The following is a 20,000-nucleotide window of genomic DNA, read 5'->3' on the forward strand; positions in this document are numbered from 1 at the left end:
CAATTTACCAATCTTCCAGTCTCTTTCCTCCCACACCCCTCTCTGGGTTCTGCCAGGCCCAATGAGAAGGCCCTCAGCCTGGGAGGGCAATGAAGAGAGGAAGGCCTGTTAGAGGCCCAGGTTGCTTCATCTCCAGTTGTTTGGCCTGACAAACTCCCACTCCGACTCAGCAGGGCTGAAGAGGCTTTGCGCGGCTCACTGCTGTACTAGAGTGGAACTGCTATGGCAGGTTTTGAAGCTCTTACTGTACATTGCCTGTGTGGGAAAGAGAGGCAGAGAGAGAGAGAAAAGGGATGCAGCATACATTATGAATGCTCTGTCTGTCTTAGATGTTCATCTTTCTGTGTGTTTATTTGTGTGTGTGTGTGTGTGAGAGAGAGAGAGAGAGAGAGAGAGAAAGAGAGACAGAGAGATGCAGAGAGTGAGCATGAGCGAGCTGAGGCAAGAGAGAGAGACGATTAGTGTGGAGTCTCTCTCTCTCTGTGTGTGTGTGTGTGTGTGTGTGTGTGTGTGTGTGTGTGTGTGTGTGTGTCTGCCACCGTGGAGCTGAGAGTGGGTGGTTTTGTGAATCTGTACTGTAGCTGCAAACTGCTTAATGGCTGGAGGGACTTACAGAATGAAAACATTCACATTCATTTACTCGGAAATTGGCCATGCTTGGTAATGCTTTAATCCAGCTTTTGTTTGTTTATAAATAATCTAGAGCTGTCAGTCAATTAATGTGAATATTTAGAAATGTATCATCTTAACTGTAAATAGATAAAGAGGGATTTTTAGCACTACCCTAATTACTTCACTATTGCCATCGGTATGGGGAAATATTTATATGTTGACTTGATAGTTACCCCATTTCTAAATCTTCCTTAGAGAATCTGCAGGGCAGATGGCAAGCATATGTCAGAGAACACAGTGCAAACACTGACTTGGCCAGTTAGAAGAGTGGGTAACACGGCCCTTATTCATATTACATTGAATGTTCACACCTGCAGATGATTGCATAATCAAAGCATGTCAATGTCACCGCCCTCTAACTATAATATGTGGAACCCACATTTTAATGGGAAATAATTTAATTGCAGATGCTATTGAATGGAATCAATGAACCACCAGCCGACAGAAAAAGGGAACGCAAGTGCAGTAGTAATAATAACCATGCTAATGAGGCGTCATGAATCAGAGAGATGCAGGGCAATTATTTTACACCCAAATATGCTATTATTTGTGTGGCTATATCAAACTAAATCAATGCTGTAGCAGCTGCTCCTAAACAAGCAAAGTGATGGAGTGAAACAGAGATAGAAGGAACATTTAAAGGAGGAGTAAAAGGAACAAGTGAGGAAAGTTGCTACTGCTACTGCTATTTCTGGGGGTTTCCCCGATGCCAAAAAACTGCTACCCGTACTGCTTTTATGTAAATGTCAGAAAACATCCTTTACAAAACAGCCATACATCTTCCCTCAATTTTCAGTCAGAACCATATCAGTTCATACATACACTACAAATCAATTTTGGCACAGGTTATGATAATAAAGTGCCTAAAATTATTGTTTTCCAAGCCTATGTATTAGAAATCTCATTTTGAATTATTGACCAATAGAATGTGTTCTATCCTACAGTTAGAACTGTAACTGTGGAACGTGTCTCTTTATGGTTGGCTTTGTGAGTCATGCTCTTCAGATCTGTTTGACACAGGTGATCCACTGTGCACAGCAGAGCTCGCTGGACACTGCAAACAGTGTGATCAGAGCTGATAGGATTAGCATTGATCCTGACCACAGCGGCCTCTTGGTTTGACCACATCAGTCCTCACCACCAGTGGGGAGACTTTTTGCCTGACCACAGAGGAGGGAAGGCCATGCTTGTGAATCAGGGGATTGAATTGAATTTCCTTTTAAGGTTTTACATGACCAATGTGTTATCATGTGAAGCTGAGAAACAGCAATGGTTTGCATTCAAAACGAGCATCCAACTGGGACACATACAAATACTAAAATCTTATTGCAAAATCACTGACAGGTTCTTTGATGTGTTGCAAGACTAAAGAGTCTCAGGAGGAGATACAAATGTGTCCATTTCTGGTCCAGGATGTTAATAGCAACCAGTCCTTGTAGTCAGAAACCACACCATGCGAACATGCTCATCGCAGCAGAAATATAGGTTGCCAGAATTACTCACTGGGGCAAAATAAATCCCAACGTTTTAGGGAAGCCTTGCGGAAGTAAAAAGGCATGGCTGGGAATTAGATGGAGTTGTGTGGTTGCGGCTCGTAGCAGGTTGCCATAATATTCTGGTAGCCGTCACCCCTTCCGCACACACAGAGCCCTTAAAGGGGACTTGCAAATTTTTTTTTTTCGGTAGATGTCTTTACGTACTTTCATTAGGGACAAAGATGATGAAAATCCATTCAGTATTAAAGGCACACTTAACAGTTTTACATAGCATTTCCAAAATCATTTTGATGGCACATAACTTCATCACATGACAAACAGCACTTCTGACATTCTGGCCCTCTATAGGTGAAATGGAAAAGACTTGCTATGCTACAGGAATTCGGAGATATTTTTCTACCAACTGCTGTCTATGCATTCCCTCTATATTATATCTGAGTTATTTACATACTTGTTGCAAAAGACATATTTAGTTTGTTTATTATTGCGCTTCTCCACTGTAGGGGGACCCCAAGAGTAAATCTTATTTAGTGCTTCTTTAAACTAGCTAGCTTGCTAATACTGGCAATACATTCATAAGGGAACCTCTGGTTCTCATCATGTGCCAGCCAGTATGAACAGGATCCTAGAGAGATACACATGTGCCTGTATACCTTAGTAAATGTAAAGAAGCTCTATAGGGTTATATAGGGTTCAAGTTGAAAAATGCTGGAATTCCCCTTTAAGGAATAATATGGTTTAAGCGACCGTCTTTATTCAACGACTCACTGTGTGTGCTGTGAGTCCAACTAATTAATGTGGCCTCGCCTGACCCATGTCTAGTACTGTCGGGGTCATGTGTGTTTCTGTGTTGTCTTGTCATGGACATGAAGATGTCGTGAGGAGAGCAGAGTGGAGTGAAGATGTCAATCTGACAGCTGCAACTATGAGGCTGTGCTAATGGCCTCTGCCGTGTGGTGAGCAGAGAATCTGGCAGGAGAGAAAGACCAGGAAAGAAATTACCTTTCCACAGATGGGTCTATCAGTCATTTTCTCTTTCATTCTCCTTCTTTAGACTTAGACTTAGACTTCTTTAATGCCCATTAAACTTTACATAAAATGGAAATTTGTCTTTGACAGTGGCATAAAAACACACAAAACACATACACACATCACAATACAACACCATGCACAATAAATAGATATAAATAGGAATATATAAGTAAAAACTGTGAAATCAGTCCAGTTTGCTCCAGAGGAGTTAAAAGATATGAATAAATAAGTGAGTAAACTAAAGTACCTAACTGTATACATCTATCTGACCATGGGTAGTTCTTTGTTAAGAATGGTCATTGGTCACGGCTGATGGAATGAATGACCGCTTGTAACCATTCTTCCTTGCCATTGGGACGGCAAGTCTCTGTCCTGATGGCAGCACCTGGAAGAACTTTCTCATTATTCTCTCACTCTGTTTTTCTTACAGTGCAGTAAGACATGACACATACACACTCACACAAAATGTACCTTAGTCTTGCTAGGCAAAAAAGTTTGGCTCAAACCCTTAACATCTTTCACAAGTGACGGAACAAATAGATCATCTCATTTCTATAACTTTTGACAGTGTATGTAATGTCTATTTACATTTTGTGATGTTATCGGCCTGAAATGAATGCAAACACAGCAGCAATCCGTCACCACAGCAACTGACCAGAACGAAGAATGTCTTTTTTTCAGTGACTATCAATTGGCCTTGGTGTTAAATAATTATTGTCAGGGTTTCCCGCAGGAAATGTGTTAGTCAAGGTGGTAGGTCGTAGGTCCCGGGGGGTCTGGTATCGGTTGCCATCCGAGCAGGGTGGGGGGGTGTGGGTGTTGGCGTCTTGTTTGTGCGATACACTACAGACTCTGTATATTTAACAATTATTTATTAAACACTACATTATAAATAAATAACCAGCTTCTCAAAATAACAGTTAACAAAGTTACCAAACAAACTACTTACAAACTATAGAACAAGTGCAAAAGAAAGTGCAAAACAACAAAATGTGCAAATGTGATCAGTCACTACTTATGGCAGAGCTGACAACTAGCATTGTTACAAGCCATCCTCCTTGGCTTTAAAAGGATAATTTCAAGGGCCCTTTGGTAATTGCACTGTTTTACTATTGGACCATTAATGCTTATCTTCATGCAGGCTGTCAGACTGTTGACCTGCAGCCTGTTCCGCAAGTCTGTCCTGATCTATACACCGAGAGTGAATGAAGTTTAGATCATTTTATAGTTTTTTGTAATATGGATGGAATTTGAGCGCGGAGCGCTTTTTAATTTAGAGGCCGGAGTGGCCGCTCTGTTCCGCTCCCATACCGCTCACACCACGAGTCTGAGGCATGCCCACTATTGCCTAGGCCCATCTATTGTCAGTCTTGCACGTCCGATTAGACGCGCAAGTCAACACTGTGCTGAGAGCAGGTGGCTGTTTACTCGGCCACTTCTCCGGTCAAATTCGTGTCAGGTCAATTTAGCTCCCCGGTCCCAAAGAACTAAGAGCAACGGCAATATATTTCACTCAGAACATTTATTTTAAAGACTGCAACACTGATAGTGCAACAACAAACAAGCTTGGCAACGTTAACTAAAGGGATCAGTCGGGATTAATTGACAAAAGAACGAAAATGACAAATCACGCAGTCGGCTAAATATTTTAAACTTGCGCCAAACGGATGAACCCAGCATCGGTGCGTAGCATAAATTAAAACACAAATTGAAGCAACAACTTGATCATTGGACAACCGTACCACTTACGGTAACCTTTCCATAGGCCTGCAACGTTTATGACATAGAAAGTGGAATATGAACGCATTTCATCACACCTGACAATTAATTTGACTGATTCTTACGAGGAGCGAGATATTTGCACCGCTCAGCTCCGCTCACTAGCTCTGATTCGGAGGCATATCACATATGTAAAGATTATAAAATCTGATTATTTTTCGATTCATGACACATTTCTTCTTATTTTTTAATGCGTTCTGCGGAGAAGGGAGATTGGCGTTGGTCACGGTTTGGAATGAAAGGGAGAAAACAGGACAAAGTAACACTTTTTTTTTTTTTTTTTTTTTTGACGACGTAGTTAAGGCGGCAGGCTTGTTTTGCCAAGGCGGCCGCCTTGACTGCAAAGTGCTGCGGGAAACCCTGATTGTGGTATTGAGTACAAAATGACAAGAAGAAAATAATAGAACAAAATGGACGCCAGTAGTCCTTGTGGTGTACAGCGTCCCACGTGGTTTGGGCTCTGACCTTGCTGGCCGTGTCCCATAGTTGTGCTCCACTCTTCCCACCGGGTCTCAGTGGACGTGTGTAATATAAACGAGTGCCAGCTCAGCACCAGCCAGAGACAGCAGTGGCAGCAGACTGACACTGACACGGCACCCAGACCAGAGTGCAGACTCCTTCAGTAAGGAGGTAGGGAGGTCATATCAAGGAGGATAGGTCCTGTGATCAGTCTTGCAGGTAATGGCGGGGTGAGCGATGCAGTCACTGAGTGATGGAAATAAGACAGGGATGGTTTTTATTTCTCTCCCTCCACATAATGTAGTTTCACTGTAGGCACTGTATCACAGTAGGCTATGGGCTGAATTAAAGCAGAACTACACTGAATGTTTTGGAACCTAGTTGGAGAGTATGCCTTGTTTTATTATATTTAATTGACCATACAGTAGCACTGTCAAAAAAGTGAACTTTGTATTTTATTTCTTTTTTTTTTTCAATTTTCTTTTTTTTTTTTTTTCTCGGGGACTCAGGGAGAATGCATGATTGCTTGTTACTGTCAATGCCAAAGCGCTGGGCTAGCTGAGCGTGGAGACCACGCTTGGTCCTGGTTAGATGAGGTCACAAACATGTGTAAACAAGGCCCTAATGGCTAGCCCTCGGTGTCTTTTGCAACGAGCGCTTGGCAGTCAGCACTCAGCGTCTGGCCATAGGATTGAGTCACAGAAAGTCCCACTTTTGCCCCAGCGATTTGTTCCCAGCTTGATTTTGCTGTCCTCTCTATCCACTAACCCATCCCCCAACCACCCCCCACCCAATGACACCGGGCTCTGGATTTAAACTAAACAAAAACAAAAATATGTTCTACGGTAGCCTCAAACATGAGGCTGTCCTGAGTCTGAATAATATGAAGACATGGTGTGCAGACCCGTTGTGGATCCTCAGTAAGAGGAAAGAGTCATGAAGCCCAATGGAGTGCTCATTTCCTCACTGTGATTTTATGGTCATGATACACTCCACATTCTAGTTTCCACTTAAAGCTTACCAAAGCCCCACTAGGGACCCCGGCTTTTTGTGTTTTTGTATTTGATTATGGTTGTTATAAGAATGTTCTTCCGTTGGCATCTAAAATGGATCTTCCGTCAGAGGCAGCCACCAGAATGTCTCGCTGAAGCAGTCACATGTGAGACACACTTGCTCACTGAAGTCTCACTGCTCTTGGCAGAGCCAGGAGTAAAACATGCTGTCCCCAAGGATAGATGGGGGGGAACACGGGAAACGCAGGCCTGACACTCATGAATGAACGAGCTGCTCTCCCTGTAATCGCCCCTTCCCCGGCAATGTGTGTTAAATGGGCGTCTGGGGACCTCAGCTCGCGTTGTAGAAAAATACTTCGGTTGCAAGTGGAAAGGTTAGTGGGCTAACGAATATACTCTCTCTCACTAATCACTTCGTCATCATGCTTAAGATATAGGCTGTAGGAAAGCTAAAGGGAAAAAATGTGGTTAAAAAGAATATATGTGCACATTTTTCTCACTTACTTCCAACGGGGCGACACTCTGTGGGAGGGTTGATGCTGGGTGAGAGTTAGTCACTGCTCTTCTCCCTGTCTCATAATCAGGAAGCACTGTGGGTCTCTTGCTTGTCTGTGTTAGGCAGAGTCTTGTCTAGTTAGAGCTGGGGCTCCGAGTGCCTCACAGGCCAGTGCCTCTGCCCCACTCTGCTGCGGTGCTGCTGAGTCTCTCTGGCACTCATCTCCATTAGTGGCAGTACTGTAGAAGATAGAAGATTCACACACAGATACAAAGACACACACACACACACACACACAGATATAGATACAGATACATACAGTACATACACACACACACATACACACACACACACACACACACACACACACACACACACACACACACACACACACACACATACAAACACACTCTTTCACTCTTTATTTGTCTTTCTCTCTCATTATAAATACAGAAATAAATAAGGCTGTGGTTCTTGTCATGTTGGAATCGATTGGTAGGTGTGGATCAATGTATGCAATTAGCATTTAACTGCAGATAGAGGCTACTAAATACTGTACATGACTGGCAATTTAGTGACTTGCATTTTTCACCTTTTCCTTGTCATGTTGGCGTTGGAAGTTCGAAGTACAGTATATGTGTTTCTATATAAAAGCATCTCTCAAAACAAGTCTACATTTTCTCTATTAATGGCAGGATGTGTACAGTGTGTGTGTGTGTGTGTGTGTGTGTGTGTGTATGTGTGTGTGCGACATCATAATAGCCAAAGGCTGTTTCATGTCCTTCCCATTTTACTTGGGTGGGGAAGTGACAGATCTTCATTTTGGTTTGCCTCTATGAGCACCCAACCAACTGTCACGCACAGCCGCTCCATATGAAACCCGGCATAATATGTCATATTATGATGTCATACTGCGCCCCACCAATGGGCTGGGCTGGGTTGGGGGCTTCAAGGTTGAACGGGTGACATCATTGGCCTGATGCTCTCAGGTTTCTCAGGTGACTACATGTCCTTGGTGTTCTGTGACAGAGACATCAATGTGTCCGTCCCGAGGGAGAGGCCTCTCCGGGTGTCTCAACTCTTTCTGCCTCAGGGCAGATATGCATGTGATAAACACATATATGCCTTCCTGTATTGCATGTTCTATGCTTCCATGGATGAAAGCATCCACCCAGTGACTCAGTGTAAACATATGACACAAGCCGCTTACATGATAATAGAAGGGGTCAGCTTTTCACCCCCTAGATTTCATTGCCAATCCATTTTTTTTTTTTTCCTGGAAGCAGTCAAAGTGAGTTTCTGACGTAGATCTGGCTCTGCGGTAAGTTTCTATCTCTCATCTCACGTAAGGAGCAGGAGAACATGGCACTTGTGATGTTGTCATACAGTAAGTGACTAACTGACTGGTTGGATCAATGGGTAAGATGAAAGAGCAGTCTTTTTCCACCCTCTGCCCATTGATCCGCTGTTGTAAATGTGACCCTCTCGGCTCCACATCTGTCAAAATAGGACTGAGCTGATATGGAGTTTTCATCAGGTACTCTCTAATGCATCCTTTATCTGTATGTGTGTGTGTGTGTGTGTGTGTGTGTGTGTGTGTGTGTGTGTGTGTGTGTGTGTGTGTGTGTGTGTGTGTGTAGGATGGGGATGCCTTCTTACAGCCACTCTTTTATTACTGACAGCAATTGACTCTGGTTGCTCCCACGCCCGCCTCCCACCTTGCATCTAAATGCTTGACTGATCTTTGAGGCCTGTGTCTCCATGGGAACTGAAGAGGACTCCGCCAGCTGACAGTCAGTGGGAAGCGATGGCCTCCATCATCCTGAGGCAACGCTGCACGCCCACCCGCATTGATCTGTTTAATAGTTTCTGTTAGGAGGGATGGGCCTTTGCCAGTCTTCCCTAATGACAGTACAGGAGACCAGAGGCAAATTGAGTGTTTACATAGAGTATTAGCCTGGTGATGCTTAGGTAAGCAATCCATCAGCCTTTGAATGAATTAACATTACTTTATAGAAATCACTTTCACATTAAAGAGCTTTTTTGTAAATCCTTTTTTGTAAATCCCATTTTGTGTTGCGCAAAACAGAAAGTCTTTGTAAGCAAAGTGCCTTGAAGATCACGGTGGTGCTTCACTGGACTAACTGTGACTGCCAGAAAAGTAAAAGAGGCAGAATAAAAAACCCTCCTGTGTCCTGTCTCTCTTTGTGTTCTTCACTTGAACCATTAATCTCACCTACTTCATTCATAGGTGGGTGTATTTCTGAGAGTGCACCTACTAACATAGTTGCTATCTTGGATTAACCCTGCAGGCACTGGTTTAGCAGGTACCGTCACGCCTGTGTAATTAGAATGTTGTAGAATGAATATTCTAAGGAATATCTTGTTCCACTAAATAATAATTGTGGAATTTGTTTGTATTCTGTCCACGCGAAGATAGGCTACTGACCATGCCAAAAGATCGATTAGGTATTTGTGTGCAATTCCAAACATAGATATTAGAAAGCTAGATACCGCATTGTCTGTCGAGTTCTATTATGTGGTTTACGTAAATGCGGCTGTCGTCTTACTGTCTATGGTCAACACTTGTCAGCAATCAGAGACACCTGTCTGATTTCCAAACAGAGACACCTGTTTCTCTTTTGGCCTCCAGTGATTGTTGCCCCCACCAAGATGGCGGCGCTATTTACGTACATTCTTGAGCCAAATGCGGTATCTAGCTTTCTAATATCTAAAGAACCCCCCCCCCCCCCCCCAAAACCCTCATCTCAACTCAACAGCATTTCCTATCGGACACCCAGCCTGTGTTCCTCTTCTTGCTCCTTCTTGCTTATCATGAAGGGTGTCACATGACAGGCAACCTCTGACAAAAAAATCACTCTTGAGTTGCCAAGGCCAAAATGTCGATCGGTTTCCCAAGGTCAAGCAACAATTCACTGGTCATTTATAAGGTCAATTGGTGAACTGAGAATGGTCTGCCTGGTGCATAATTGGTGTGCATGTTTGCATGCAGTTGTGTATGTTTGTATGTGTAAGTATATGAATATGGGTATGCATGTAAATGAGTGAAGGCTTTTGATGTCTTTGTCTTTGAATCCATTTTATGATCTGGCTCCCACTAATACTGTGTTATTATGCAGTATCACAGTGAAATCAATTACAATCTAGCAGCTGTTTATTCTCCCATGTCCCCTACAAGGCAGACTCTATTAATGCTGGTTTGTTTGTTCTCTTATGCCATTAGTTTTAATTGAAGTCATTTAAAAGCCATTTGAAAAACATTCTGTATGTGTTTAGTCGTCAGTATAAAGTATGTTTTCTGCAGCAGTTGCTCAGTATGCAGAGTACTGGCAAATAGATGGAATAGTGGCATTGCTGATGGAACCTCAATGAAACAATGAATGACTGCAATGTTGAGGTTAATCACCAGTATGATTACTTAAGCAACATTATGCTGGATTTCAACATTCTTAAGGCATGTTTTGGTAGCTAGCTAGTTTTTGCTACAAACGTCCTCCCAATTCCTTTAGGATGACGACACAACTTTGGTTCTCTCCTCAACAGTCAAGTGGATTGATTTTGTGTAATATGCCTAGTTAGTTTGGTGGTTTTAGGCAAAATGTCCTAACTGCTACATAAACATGGCTTATTAACTTCACTTAACATTTTTCTGTTTTTCTCCCGCAGACAACGTGTACAGAGAATGCCTCACCAACGCAACCTGGGCCATGAAAGGGAACTACTCACAGTGCCATCCTATTTTGACTGAGGAGGTAAGTTAACAACACACAGGAGATGACAGGCACACATGTCAATGGAGCAGTTGGATAGTTTCATTACAACACGCATGCGCACACACATACACAATCTCCATCAAATGCCAAATCTCAATGTGTCTCAATCCTATTTTCCTGAAGATGACAGGAGATGAGAGAAGATGAGAGGAATGGGTCACGGCTTTACTATATCTTCTTGGTTTTTCCATTACAAAACCCACGGAAGTGTTTTCTCTGCCATTTCTTGTATGTCTCCAGGTGTCTGTGTCCCAACTCTTTTCTCACTGATTCATTGCTTTAGTCCAACCCTGTCAATGTGCAGAACCCACTTTGTCACAACATACTGACATTCTGTTTGGCTAGGATGACGTGATATGTTGTGTTTCTGTCACGCTACATTGTTTTGCATTGATGTTGCACAGCTCACAGGGTATGGGTAGAGAACAGAAGCATATTTTCCCAGATTGTGATTGAGAGTGGGTGTGTTTTGGAATTGATGTTATGCTGAGATAAGAAGGTCGCATGGGGGGCATTGCCTAAAGCTACTCATTGCTTGCCAAAGTGAGTTAGAGGTTAGAGTATGTATAAGTCCACCATTTTCCACCATGTGTTTGGGTGTCTGGGTGTGCAATTATGAATTTGTGTGACGAGCCTATGGGCTTACTCTACGGGCCTGTGTGTCTGTGTGTCTGTCTGTCTGTCTGTCTGTCTGTGTGTGTGTGTGTGTGTGTGTGTGTGTGTGTGTGTGTGTCCCACAATCTCCAAAGCATTGGCTCCATTCAGCGCTGTCTTTTATGACTGTCAGATTGCAGATGTTGTGTGGTTGTGGCTGTGGCCCAGATCTGGGCAGGACGTGGACCAAAGTCCCCCTCTGTGAGAGTGCCTTTCATGTCGCTCATCAAACTCTGCTGTTGGGGTTTATTTTGTGTACGAGGGAGTTTAGTCCCAGCCGTCTTCCTCTCATGTGTGTGTCAGTTCTGAAGGAGAGGGAGAGCGAGAGCGAGAGGGATTTATCTGCACTGGGTGAGCCTGTCACTCCCACTTCTCCGGACTCGCTTGGGTGATTCTCAGGGGCTTAACGCCGACTCCAAATAATCAGATTTCTCCGATTTTGACAGACACGTCTGCACTGTGTTCCACTAAACTTCATTTTCATAAGCCTCCGGGGAGTATGGAGCTCGTCCTGATCAGAAATAAAATGGCCCTTATTATCGTTCAACTTGGCTTCACTTACCAAACATTGCAAGGTTGTGCATATCGCATCTGCATAAACGTGTCTGTATCTATCTCTTGAGGAGTTAGAGGGCCCTAATATGTAAAATTCATAATAATGGGCTGAAATAGAAACAATGTGTTTAAAGTGCACGTTATGCGAGTGCAAGTTATATGAGGGAACATTATTTATTAGTTATAATGCCATGATAGTTATCTTATTTATACGCCCATAGGCATTTTCAGTTTTGACAACAAACACCAATTACTGCACCATTAAGGTTCTCTTCAGTGGTGTTAGGACATTTAATGTGATACAGCAGTGCAGTATCAACAGCAGGTGATTCCCATAGCCCCGAACATTTTGTTTATTTTATTTATTCTGTCTTGCTTTAAACACTTGTTTTTGTTTAGACTATATGCCTTACCATATTATTGACATTTGCCCAGAGGACCTTCCTTGTACTCATATAGCTTGTGTCAGGTGCTGCTGAGTGAGCACACATGTGTCAAAGGTGGCAGCACAGGTGGGACTTGAGATGTTGGTCCACAGTCTTGCTAACATCAGTCAGTGAAGAGATGAGAGGTGCACAAATAGTACCATGCCTCAATGTGACCTTTCCTCTTAGGGTCAGTCAGATCGATAGCCCTCTCAGCAGGAGACGTGCGCGCACACACGCACACACACGCGCACACACACACACACACACACACACACACACACACACACACACACACACACCACTTACTCATACAAGGCTTACATCTCATGCCACTGCCTCCAGACCACCACCGCTGTTTTCACCAGTCTTCAGTTTCCTCTAAACTCAGTCACCTCCGTCCACTAATGCAATCTTCTAGCAAATCTCATTGTGCACACCGCTAATTAGGGCTTGCATGTTGTTTTCGTTTCTCATTTTGCTTTTTGTATATATATAAAAAATAATGCTCATTGCACTAATTGGAACCACTGTGGTGGTCACTAGACTGTTTATGAATGCTGATTTAGCAGCATGTCATTTGCTCTCTTTAGCATCTGACAGTAATTAGGATTTGGCTGTGGATGCAAGGCACAGGATGACTGGTGTGGCCTTACTCTCATGTCCTAAAGCAGCAGCAGCTAGCCAGGGCTGGTGCTGTATTTGAATAGGTGGGGAAATAAGGCTTCAATCAAGCCTATTAACATAATACATGATGCAGGATACAACAGCAATGGGCAGTTGGCAGCCACAGCATACATAGTATCTACATATCATAGATATATCCAATATCAAGGTGAAACCAATATATGGTAGGACTTTTACTTTACTCTGTAGTCGCAGTTTGCCTCCTCTGTCTTTTGGCCCAGAAAAAAGAGCTGGTGTTATCTTTGCTGGCTGCGATTGTAACTCCATGCTGGTATTGCACCCGACCTGTTCTGACCCACGAACCTGCCTGGCTCAGATCCTGCCTGGCGGCATCTTTGGTGTGGATAGGCTGTGTTTGTTGGTAGATACAGTGTGTGTGTGTATGTGTGTGATTGTGATTTTTATTGTAATTGTAATATTTGTTACAATGTCACTATTGTGTCAGAAATTACTTTTAAGGAATTACCTTTCTCATACACACATAAACACACACTGATTTAACACACTTCATGTTTATTTAACCAAATGTTGGATACATAGCTTTTAGCACACACATTTTTCAAATGGCTGTTAATGATTACAAGCTATTATGGATGCAGTGACTGCATCAGCCCGATGCACAAATGTCTGTCGTCATCACAGATGCCCATTTGCAGAAGTGCCTTCTGGGACGCCCCAGTACTCCAAGGTTGTCCAATGGCCCCCTGCATTGGCAGACAGACGGGCACACACTGTGTCCATCTGTGCCCTGTGGGGTGTGGTTTTAATCATTAATAACTGTGCCCACCAGTGGGCATTAAATGCACACCACACAGGGTGGCGCAATGGACGTAACCTTAGTACATGATGGAGCTGGAGGTGGAAGAATTGAATTGACACACTCATATGTATATAGATAGATAGATAGATAGATACTTTATTGATCCCCAGGGGAAATTCAAGGTCTCAGCAGCATACAGACAACACAAACACATTCTTTAACAGCAGAAAGAGTAATTAAAGTATATCATATAAAAACACAACTAAGCAATAAGGACAGTAGAAGATAAAGAATATGCTAAATATACTAAAATACAAATTATACTAACTAACACTTAAATACAATATATAAAAATATACTAAAATACAAATGACAAAAATACAAATTATACTAACTTAACACTTAATCTAAATCAATTCTAAAAACAGTATCCACATAGTGGTGATTAATCAATCAGAGGCGCTTGCAATGACTGAGGCAGGGACTGAGCCTGTGATTCTCTGTGCATAGTAAGGTATGGTAAGGTGCTCTAAGGTGCTCTGTGTGAATGAGTGTCATGGTGGTAGTGCAATGGTGATAGTGGTCATGGTGATAGTGCAAATGAGTAAGTCCAACAGTGCAACAATGCAGAAATAAAGTAAAGTAAAGTCTATATATCTATATATTTAACTATTTAAGAAAATGTATAAGTGTGGCCACAGTTCGGCTGTGGCATGGGGGGGGGGGTTTATGCATATGTGCTATTGTGCTAATATAGCACGCAAACAGTGAGGCATAAAGACAGTGGTAAAAGTGGCTAGTGGACAGACAGTATCCAAACATGGAGGGGGTGAAGAGGCAGACAGACTATGCAGAGAAGTCTATTTCTCCTCTTCCCGTTAGTGAGGCATTGAACAGTTCAATGGCCCTAGGGACAAATGACTTTCTCAGTCTGTCAGTTGTGCAAGGCAGTGAGCGAAGTCTCCAGCTGATCAGGCTCTTCTGCTTAACAATAGTGCTGTGGAGTGGGTGACACTCAGGGCCAGGACGCTTTTGCGCCCATTTCAGGCGTATTTGTTTCGCAATGTGCGTGTAAAATCATTGCGAGGTATGTACAAACAGGCCGCAATGATGTAAAAGCGCAAACTGCCTGTCGCGGGAGCTGAAAGTGGCAGATTGCGATTGTCATGTCATGCATATGCATTCATGGGAGGATCCAGGGGAAAGTGGGAGTTTAGCGTAAAAAGATGTGAGGGGAAGAGTAAAGAGCGCCTAGTTATGTATTCCGCGGTATGTACAAAGACTGCTCCTGAAAGCGCACGTCTATTCTGCGCCTAAATACTTCCGCCTTGTAAAAGCAGGTGTTAATCCACATTGCAGTTCAATGCGTCAATAAGAGAACCTTTCAAAGACAACAGAATCGCTATTTAGAACACTAGTTTTTGTGGTGAAAGTATTTGTACTACCAAAAGCAACCTTAACTTTCGTTGGCCTTTCGCATGTCTTACTTTCACTTTCACGTCATTCACTTAAACTTTCCTACTTGCTAGATTTGACCAATCTTCCATAGTCTACGTGCACAAGTAGTTTGAGTAGAACTACTGATCTTCATTATCTCCCTGCTTGTTGACATCTTATCATGTATGGTATTATTTCATGATCGCTAAACGTTTGATTCTTTTTAATGTTGTCATCAGTTAACTTCATTCAACTGCGCTTGTAGGCGCTGCCATTCAGTTGTGGACGTTCGTAAATTGCGTTTATGGGCGGAGAAGGGCAGAGAAAGGCGCAGTTTACACTAAGGATTGAACGATTGATAAATACGACGGAAACTTGGGTCTGACAGCGTTCGCAATCTGCAGTGTGTCCATGGCGCTGATAACGCTACGTTCGCAAATGTACGTACATCTGGCCCTCATTGTCCAAGATGTTGATCAGTTTGTTCAGGGTCCTTTTGTCAGATAGTGAAGTGATGCACTCCAGTTCAGCTCCCACTACAGAGCCAGCTTTCCTTACCAGCCTGTCAATTCGCCCCACATCCTTCTTCCTTGTGCTTCCTCCCCAACATACTACTGCATAGAAGAGGACGCTGGCAACAACAGACTGGTAGAACATCTTGAGGAGCTTACTGCACACATTGAAGGACTGCAGCCTCCTCAGGAAGTACAGCCTGCTCTGCCCTTTCTTGTAGAGTGCATCAGTGTTGGCTGACCAGTCCAGTTTATTGTCCAGGTGGAGACCCAGATACTTGTAGGTGCTAACCACCTCCACATTGACCCCATCAATGTGGACTGGTAGCAGAGTGGGCTTAGACCTGCGGAAATCCACCACCATCTCCTTGGTCTTTGAAGTGTTAAGTTGAAGATGATTGAGTTTGCACCATTGCACAAAGTCCTCCACCAGGCTCCTGTACTCCTCCTCCTGCCCATTCCTGATACACCCCACAATTGCATCATCAGAAAACTTCTGCATGTGGCATGACTCGGTGTTGTAGCAGAAGTCAGATGTGTACAGGGTGAACAGGACTGGAGAGAGCACAGTTCCCTGTGGCGCTCTGGTGCTGCAGATCACACTGTCAGAGAGACAGTTCTTCAGTCTGACGAACTGTGGTCGCTCGGTCAGGTAATCTGTAATCCAGGTTACCAGGTGAGCGTCCACACCCATCTGCAAGAGCTTGTCTCCCAATCTGAGGGGCTGGATGGTGTTAAAAGCACTTGAGAAATCAAAGAACATGATTCTCACAGCACTTTTCCCCTTGTCTAGGTGGGAATGTGTCCTGTGTAGAAGATAAGTGATGGCATCGTCCACGCCTAGTGATGGGTAAATGAAGCCTCGAGCGCTACTCGGCACATTTCCCTAATGTGCCGAGTAATGTGCCGAAGCTTCGAAACATGGAAGACAAGGAAAACACAGCGACATCTGGTGGTTTGCATAAATTATCGCAGCCACGGACTAGTGAAAAGAATGCCTTCAACGTTCAACACAATGCCAAAGCTTCAAAATGTTCTCATTCATTACATTAAAAGTGTTGCAAGAAATTTGCATTTCTGTTTGTCTCAATTCAATACAATAAAATACGATTAGGCAACATAATCCCGTCACTCGTTATCACGTGAAGATTGGTGTTTCCACGGAGGCGTGAAATCATGTGTTATCCCAGTCAATGATCCAATCGGTCTCCCATCCACTTAACGACCGCAGTAGACACTACTTAGCTTCTGAACCAGGACGAAGTATTATCAACCTCAACACGAATCAAACATTGAATCAAACTTTCAATAAAAGGAAAATATTATGTCAGCCATTATTGTTATGCCTACATAGAAATTATTAGCCTGTATTGCTTTTAAATTACATGATTGAAGTTGAGACAAGATTGCAACGCAGACACGTTTTAATGTCATTGTTCTAAATGGCAAAGCTTTAGGCTAGGCCTAGGCTATTTCTTCTTTATTTTTATGTGCATGATATTATGGATTATGGACATTTTCCGGAAAGAAAAGAACGTAAATTCACAAACAGAGAAAGCATCCTATATAAAACAGGGCTACCCACAAATTTCACCTGACTCTTCCAATACAACACAACTCATTCTGACACTAGAGCGGGTGCCCTGGTCCGCGCAATTCAAAGCCTTTGAATCAGATTCCGAAGCAGTCACGTGGGTGTGTGTCCCAAACGAAGCTTCAGACGTCACACTCACAAACCGAGGCCTCGTTTGTCATCAGTCACGTGATTTTTATGGAAACGACACAAGCCTCGAACCGGGGCTTCATCTGGCACGCCCCTTTCTGCTCGACACAAGCTCCGAAGCCTCGCTTCCTTGGGCAGATCACTATCCACGCCCACTTTCTCCTGGTATGCAAACTGTAACGGGTCTAGTGCATGGCGTACCTGGGGTCTGAGCATACCTAAGACCAATCGCTCCATTGTCTTCATCACATGTGATGTTAGAGCGACCGGTCTGTAGTCATTAAGCTCACTAGGGTGTGGCTTCTTAGGGACAGGGGTAAGACATGATGTCTTCCACAGTGTTGGAACTTGTCCAAGGCGTAGGCTCAAATTGAAGATGTGCTTCAGTGGCTCCCCCAGTTCAGCAGCACAGGCCTTGAGCAGCCTTGGACACAGTCTGTCAGGCCCCGCTGCTTTATTGCTGCGCAATTTCTTTAGTTGGTTTAGTTGTACACACACACACACGCAAACACACACACACACACAAGGGCATATGGACAGAAACTACACATTACAATACAAATGTAAAGATGTACAATGTGCAAATACATACAAAAAAAAACCCACACACACATGTAGCCTGAAATCTTTCACAATTTTATCCTTCACAGTTTTAACAGTAAAGCCCTCTCTCTCCACCTCTCTCTCCACCTCTCTCTCTCCACCTCTCTCTCCACCTCTCTCTCTCCACCTCTCTCTCTCCACCTCTCTCTCCACCTCTCTCTCTCCACCTCTCTCTCTCCACCTCTCTCTCCACCTCTCTCTCTCCACCTCTCTCTCTCCACCTCTCTCTCCACCTCTCTCTCCACATCTCTCTCTCCACCTCTCTCTCCACCTCTCTCTCCACCTCTCTCTCTCCACCTCTCTCTCCACCTCTCTCTCTCGTTGTCTTTTATGTTGTTTTCCTCTCACACACAAACAATCTTTCTCTTTGAAACATCACTGTAGCCACACAGCTAAAACATATACTGCATATATAAAGACACACACACACACACACACACACACACACACACACATACATACTTCACTATTAAGAAGTCCTGTGGGCAGATCAGCTCCCCAAACGAGAGCATAGGAAGTTAGAGCCTTGCATAATCCTGCTATCCTTTTGTAGTGGGATGTCAAAGCCCTGAAGCGTGACTTTGGCAGGAGACGAAGGGTAGGCAAATACTCACTGAAGCTCTCACACACTGCTGTTGCTGTGGCGAGTTTCTGCTGCGGTTGTTGCCGTGTGAGATGACAGTGATGTGTCGAGCAGGGGCCGCGCAGAAGCTTCTGGGTGTGGACCAACGTAGAGTTAGAGAGGGAACAGAGTGTCTTTCTTCGGCAGAGGAGAGCTGAAACACTATCGATAAAGAATCGCTCGGGCCTGCAGACAAGCCAGAGGGAAGCTGTCAGACTTCCTACTGTGTGTGTGTGTGTGTGTGTGTGTGTGTGTGTGTGTGCGGGTATGTGTGTGAGCGTCTGAGAGAGAGAGAGAGAGAGAGAGAGGCCCTAATTTCCTCCACGTTGAGACAAGAAAAAAGACATTTAGCTTGCTCGGTATGCAGTTGGAGGCTCTCCCTCCTTGAATATTGCCTGCTCGTAATGAATAGAGCAGTGATGGGGGCTGTGACTTTGCGCTGGGTCCTTGCACTGTATGTTCCAGGACTCTACGGCTGGTCCTGAAGCCACGCTCCAATAAGTGCAGCACGTCTGCCAAGCAGAAACAAGGGAGAGGGCATTCAGGGAGGCTCGATGAACACAACTCCTACTGGGGGAAAATAAGCCTGGGCTCTGGGTCTGAGAACCAATTCACATTATCACAACTGACCTACCCTCCTCGGCATTCGTGTGCGATCCAATTGCACAATTAGCCAAAATTCCTTGAAATCCTTGCAAAGCCGCCGCATCGTCGCATGCCATTACTTCCAGGCGCTGTTTAAAAATACAGTAAGAGCTGCAGCAAGCTGCTGCCCTGGGTGGCGGGGCTGTGACTTCACGGCAGGCGTGCCGGCCCGCTAGTTTACATTCTGCGCTCTCTCCATGTGGCCGTGCACGGTTTGCTTCACGCCGCGGCTTTCCAGACGTACACTTTATATTCAGTTCAGTGAACAATGAGCCGCGTTCACCTTAGGCTGATCTCACTGTCCTTCTCCAGACCACCCACACACACACACACACAGACACTCTCATACGCACACACGCACGCGCGCACACACACACACACAGACACACACACAGACACACACACACACACACACACTCACACATTACACAAAGAGTGGGCTATCCAGCGATGCTTTGCTCCTGAAGAAGGTGATGAATTACAGTAATCTATGGATACTATAGGGGCCTCTATTTTATACAGTAGCTGATCATTCCAAGATGAACTAAATCATGGTGGTAAGGTTATTTTTTGGCAGACTAGGGCACGGGGTGGATTTCATAACAGTAACGGTCATCAAGGGCCAAGGAGGGATTG

General features: G+C 44.0%; 1 protein-coding gene across 4 annotated transcripts in view; it reads left to right on the forward strand.

Moving 5' to 3' along the window:
* Positions 1-20,000, forward strand: part of crhr1 (corticotropin releasing hormone receptor 1) — a 151,371-nt gene that overhangs the window by 65,182 nt on the left and 66,189 nt on the right. For all 4 annotated transcript variants that reach the window (XR_006030701.1, XR_006030702.1, XR_006030703.1 and 1 more), the window contains exon 6: positions 10,635-10,720. Coding sequence is in view for 1 of the 4 variants with exons in the window: in XM_042085736.1 (XP_041941670.1) it covers positions 10,635-10,720 (86 nt within the window). In the remaining 3 variants the exon portion in view is untranslated. The remainder of the gene's footprint in view (positions 1-10,634; positions 10,721-20,000) is intronic.

This window comes from Alosa sapidissima, chromosome 3, assembly GCF_018492685.1.
Source record: "Alosa sapidissima isolate fAloSap1 chromosome 3, fAloSap1.pri, whole genome shotgun sequence".
In the NCBI taxonomy this organism is placed as follows: Eukaryota; Metazoa; Chordata; class Actinopteri; order Clupeiformes; family Clupeidae; genus Alosa; species Alosa sapidissima.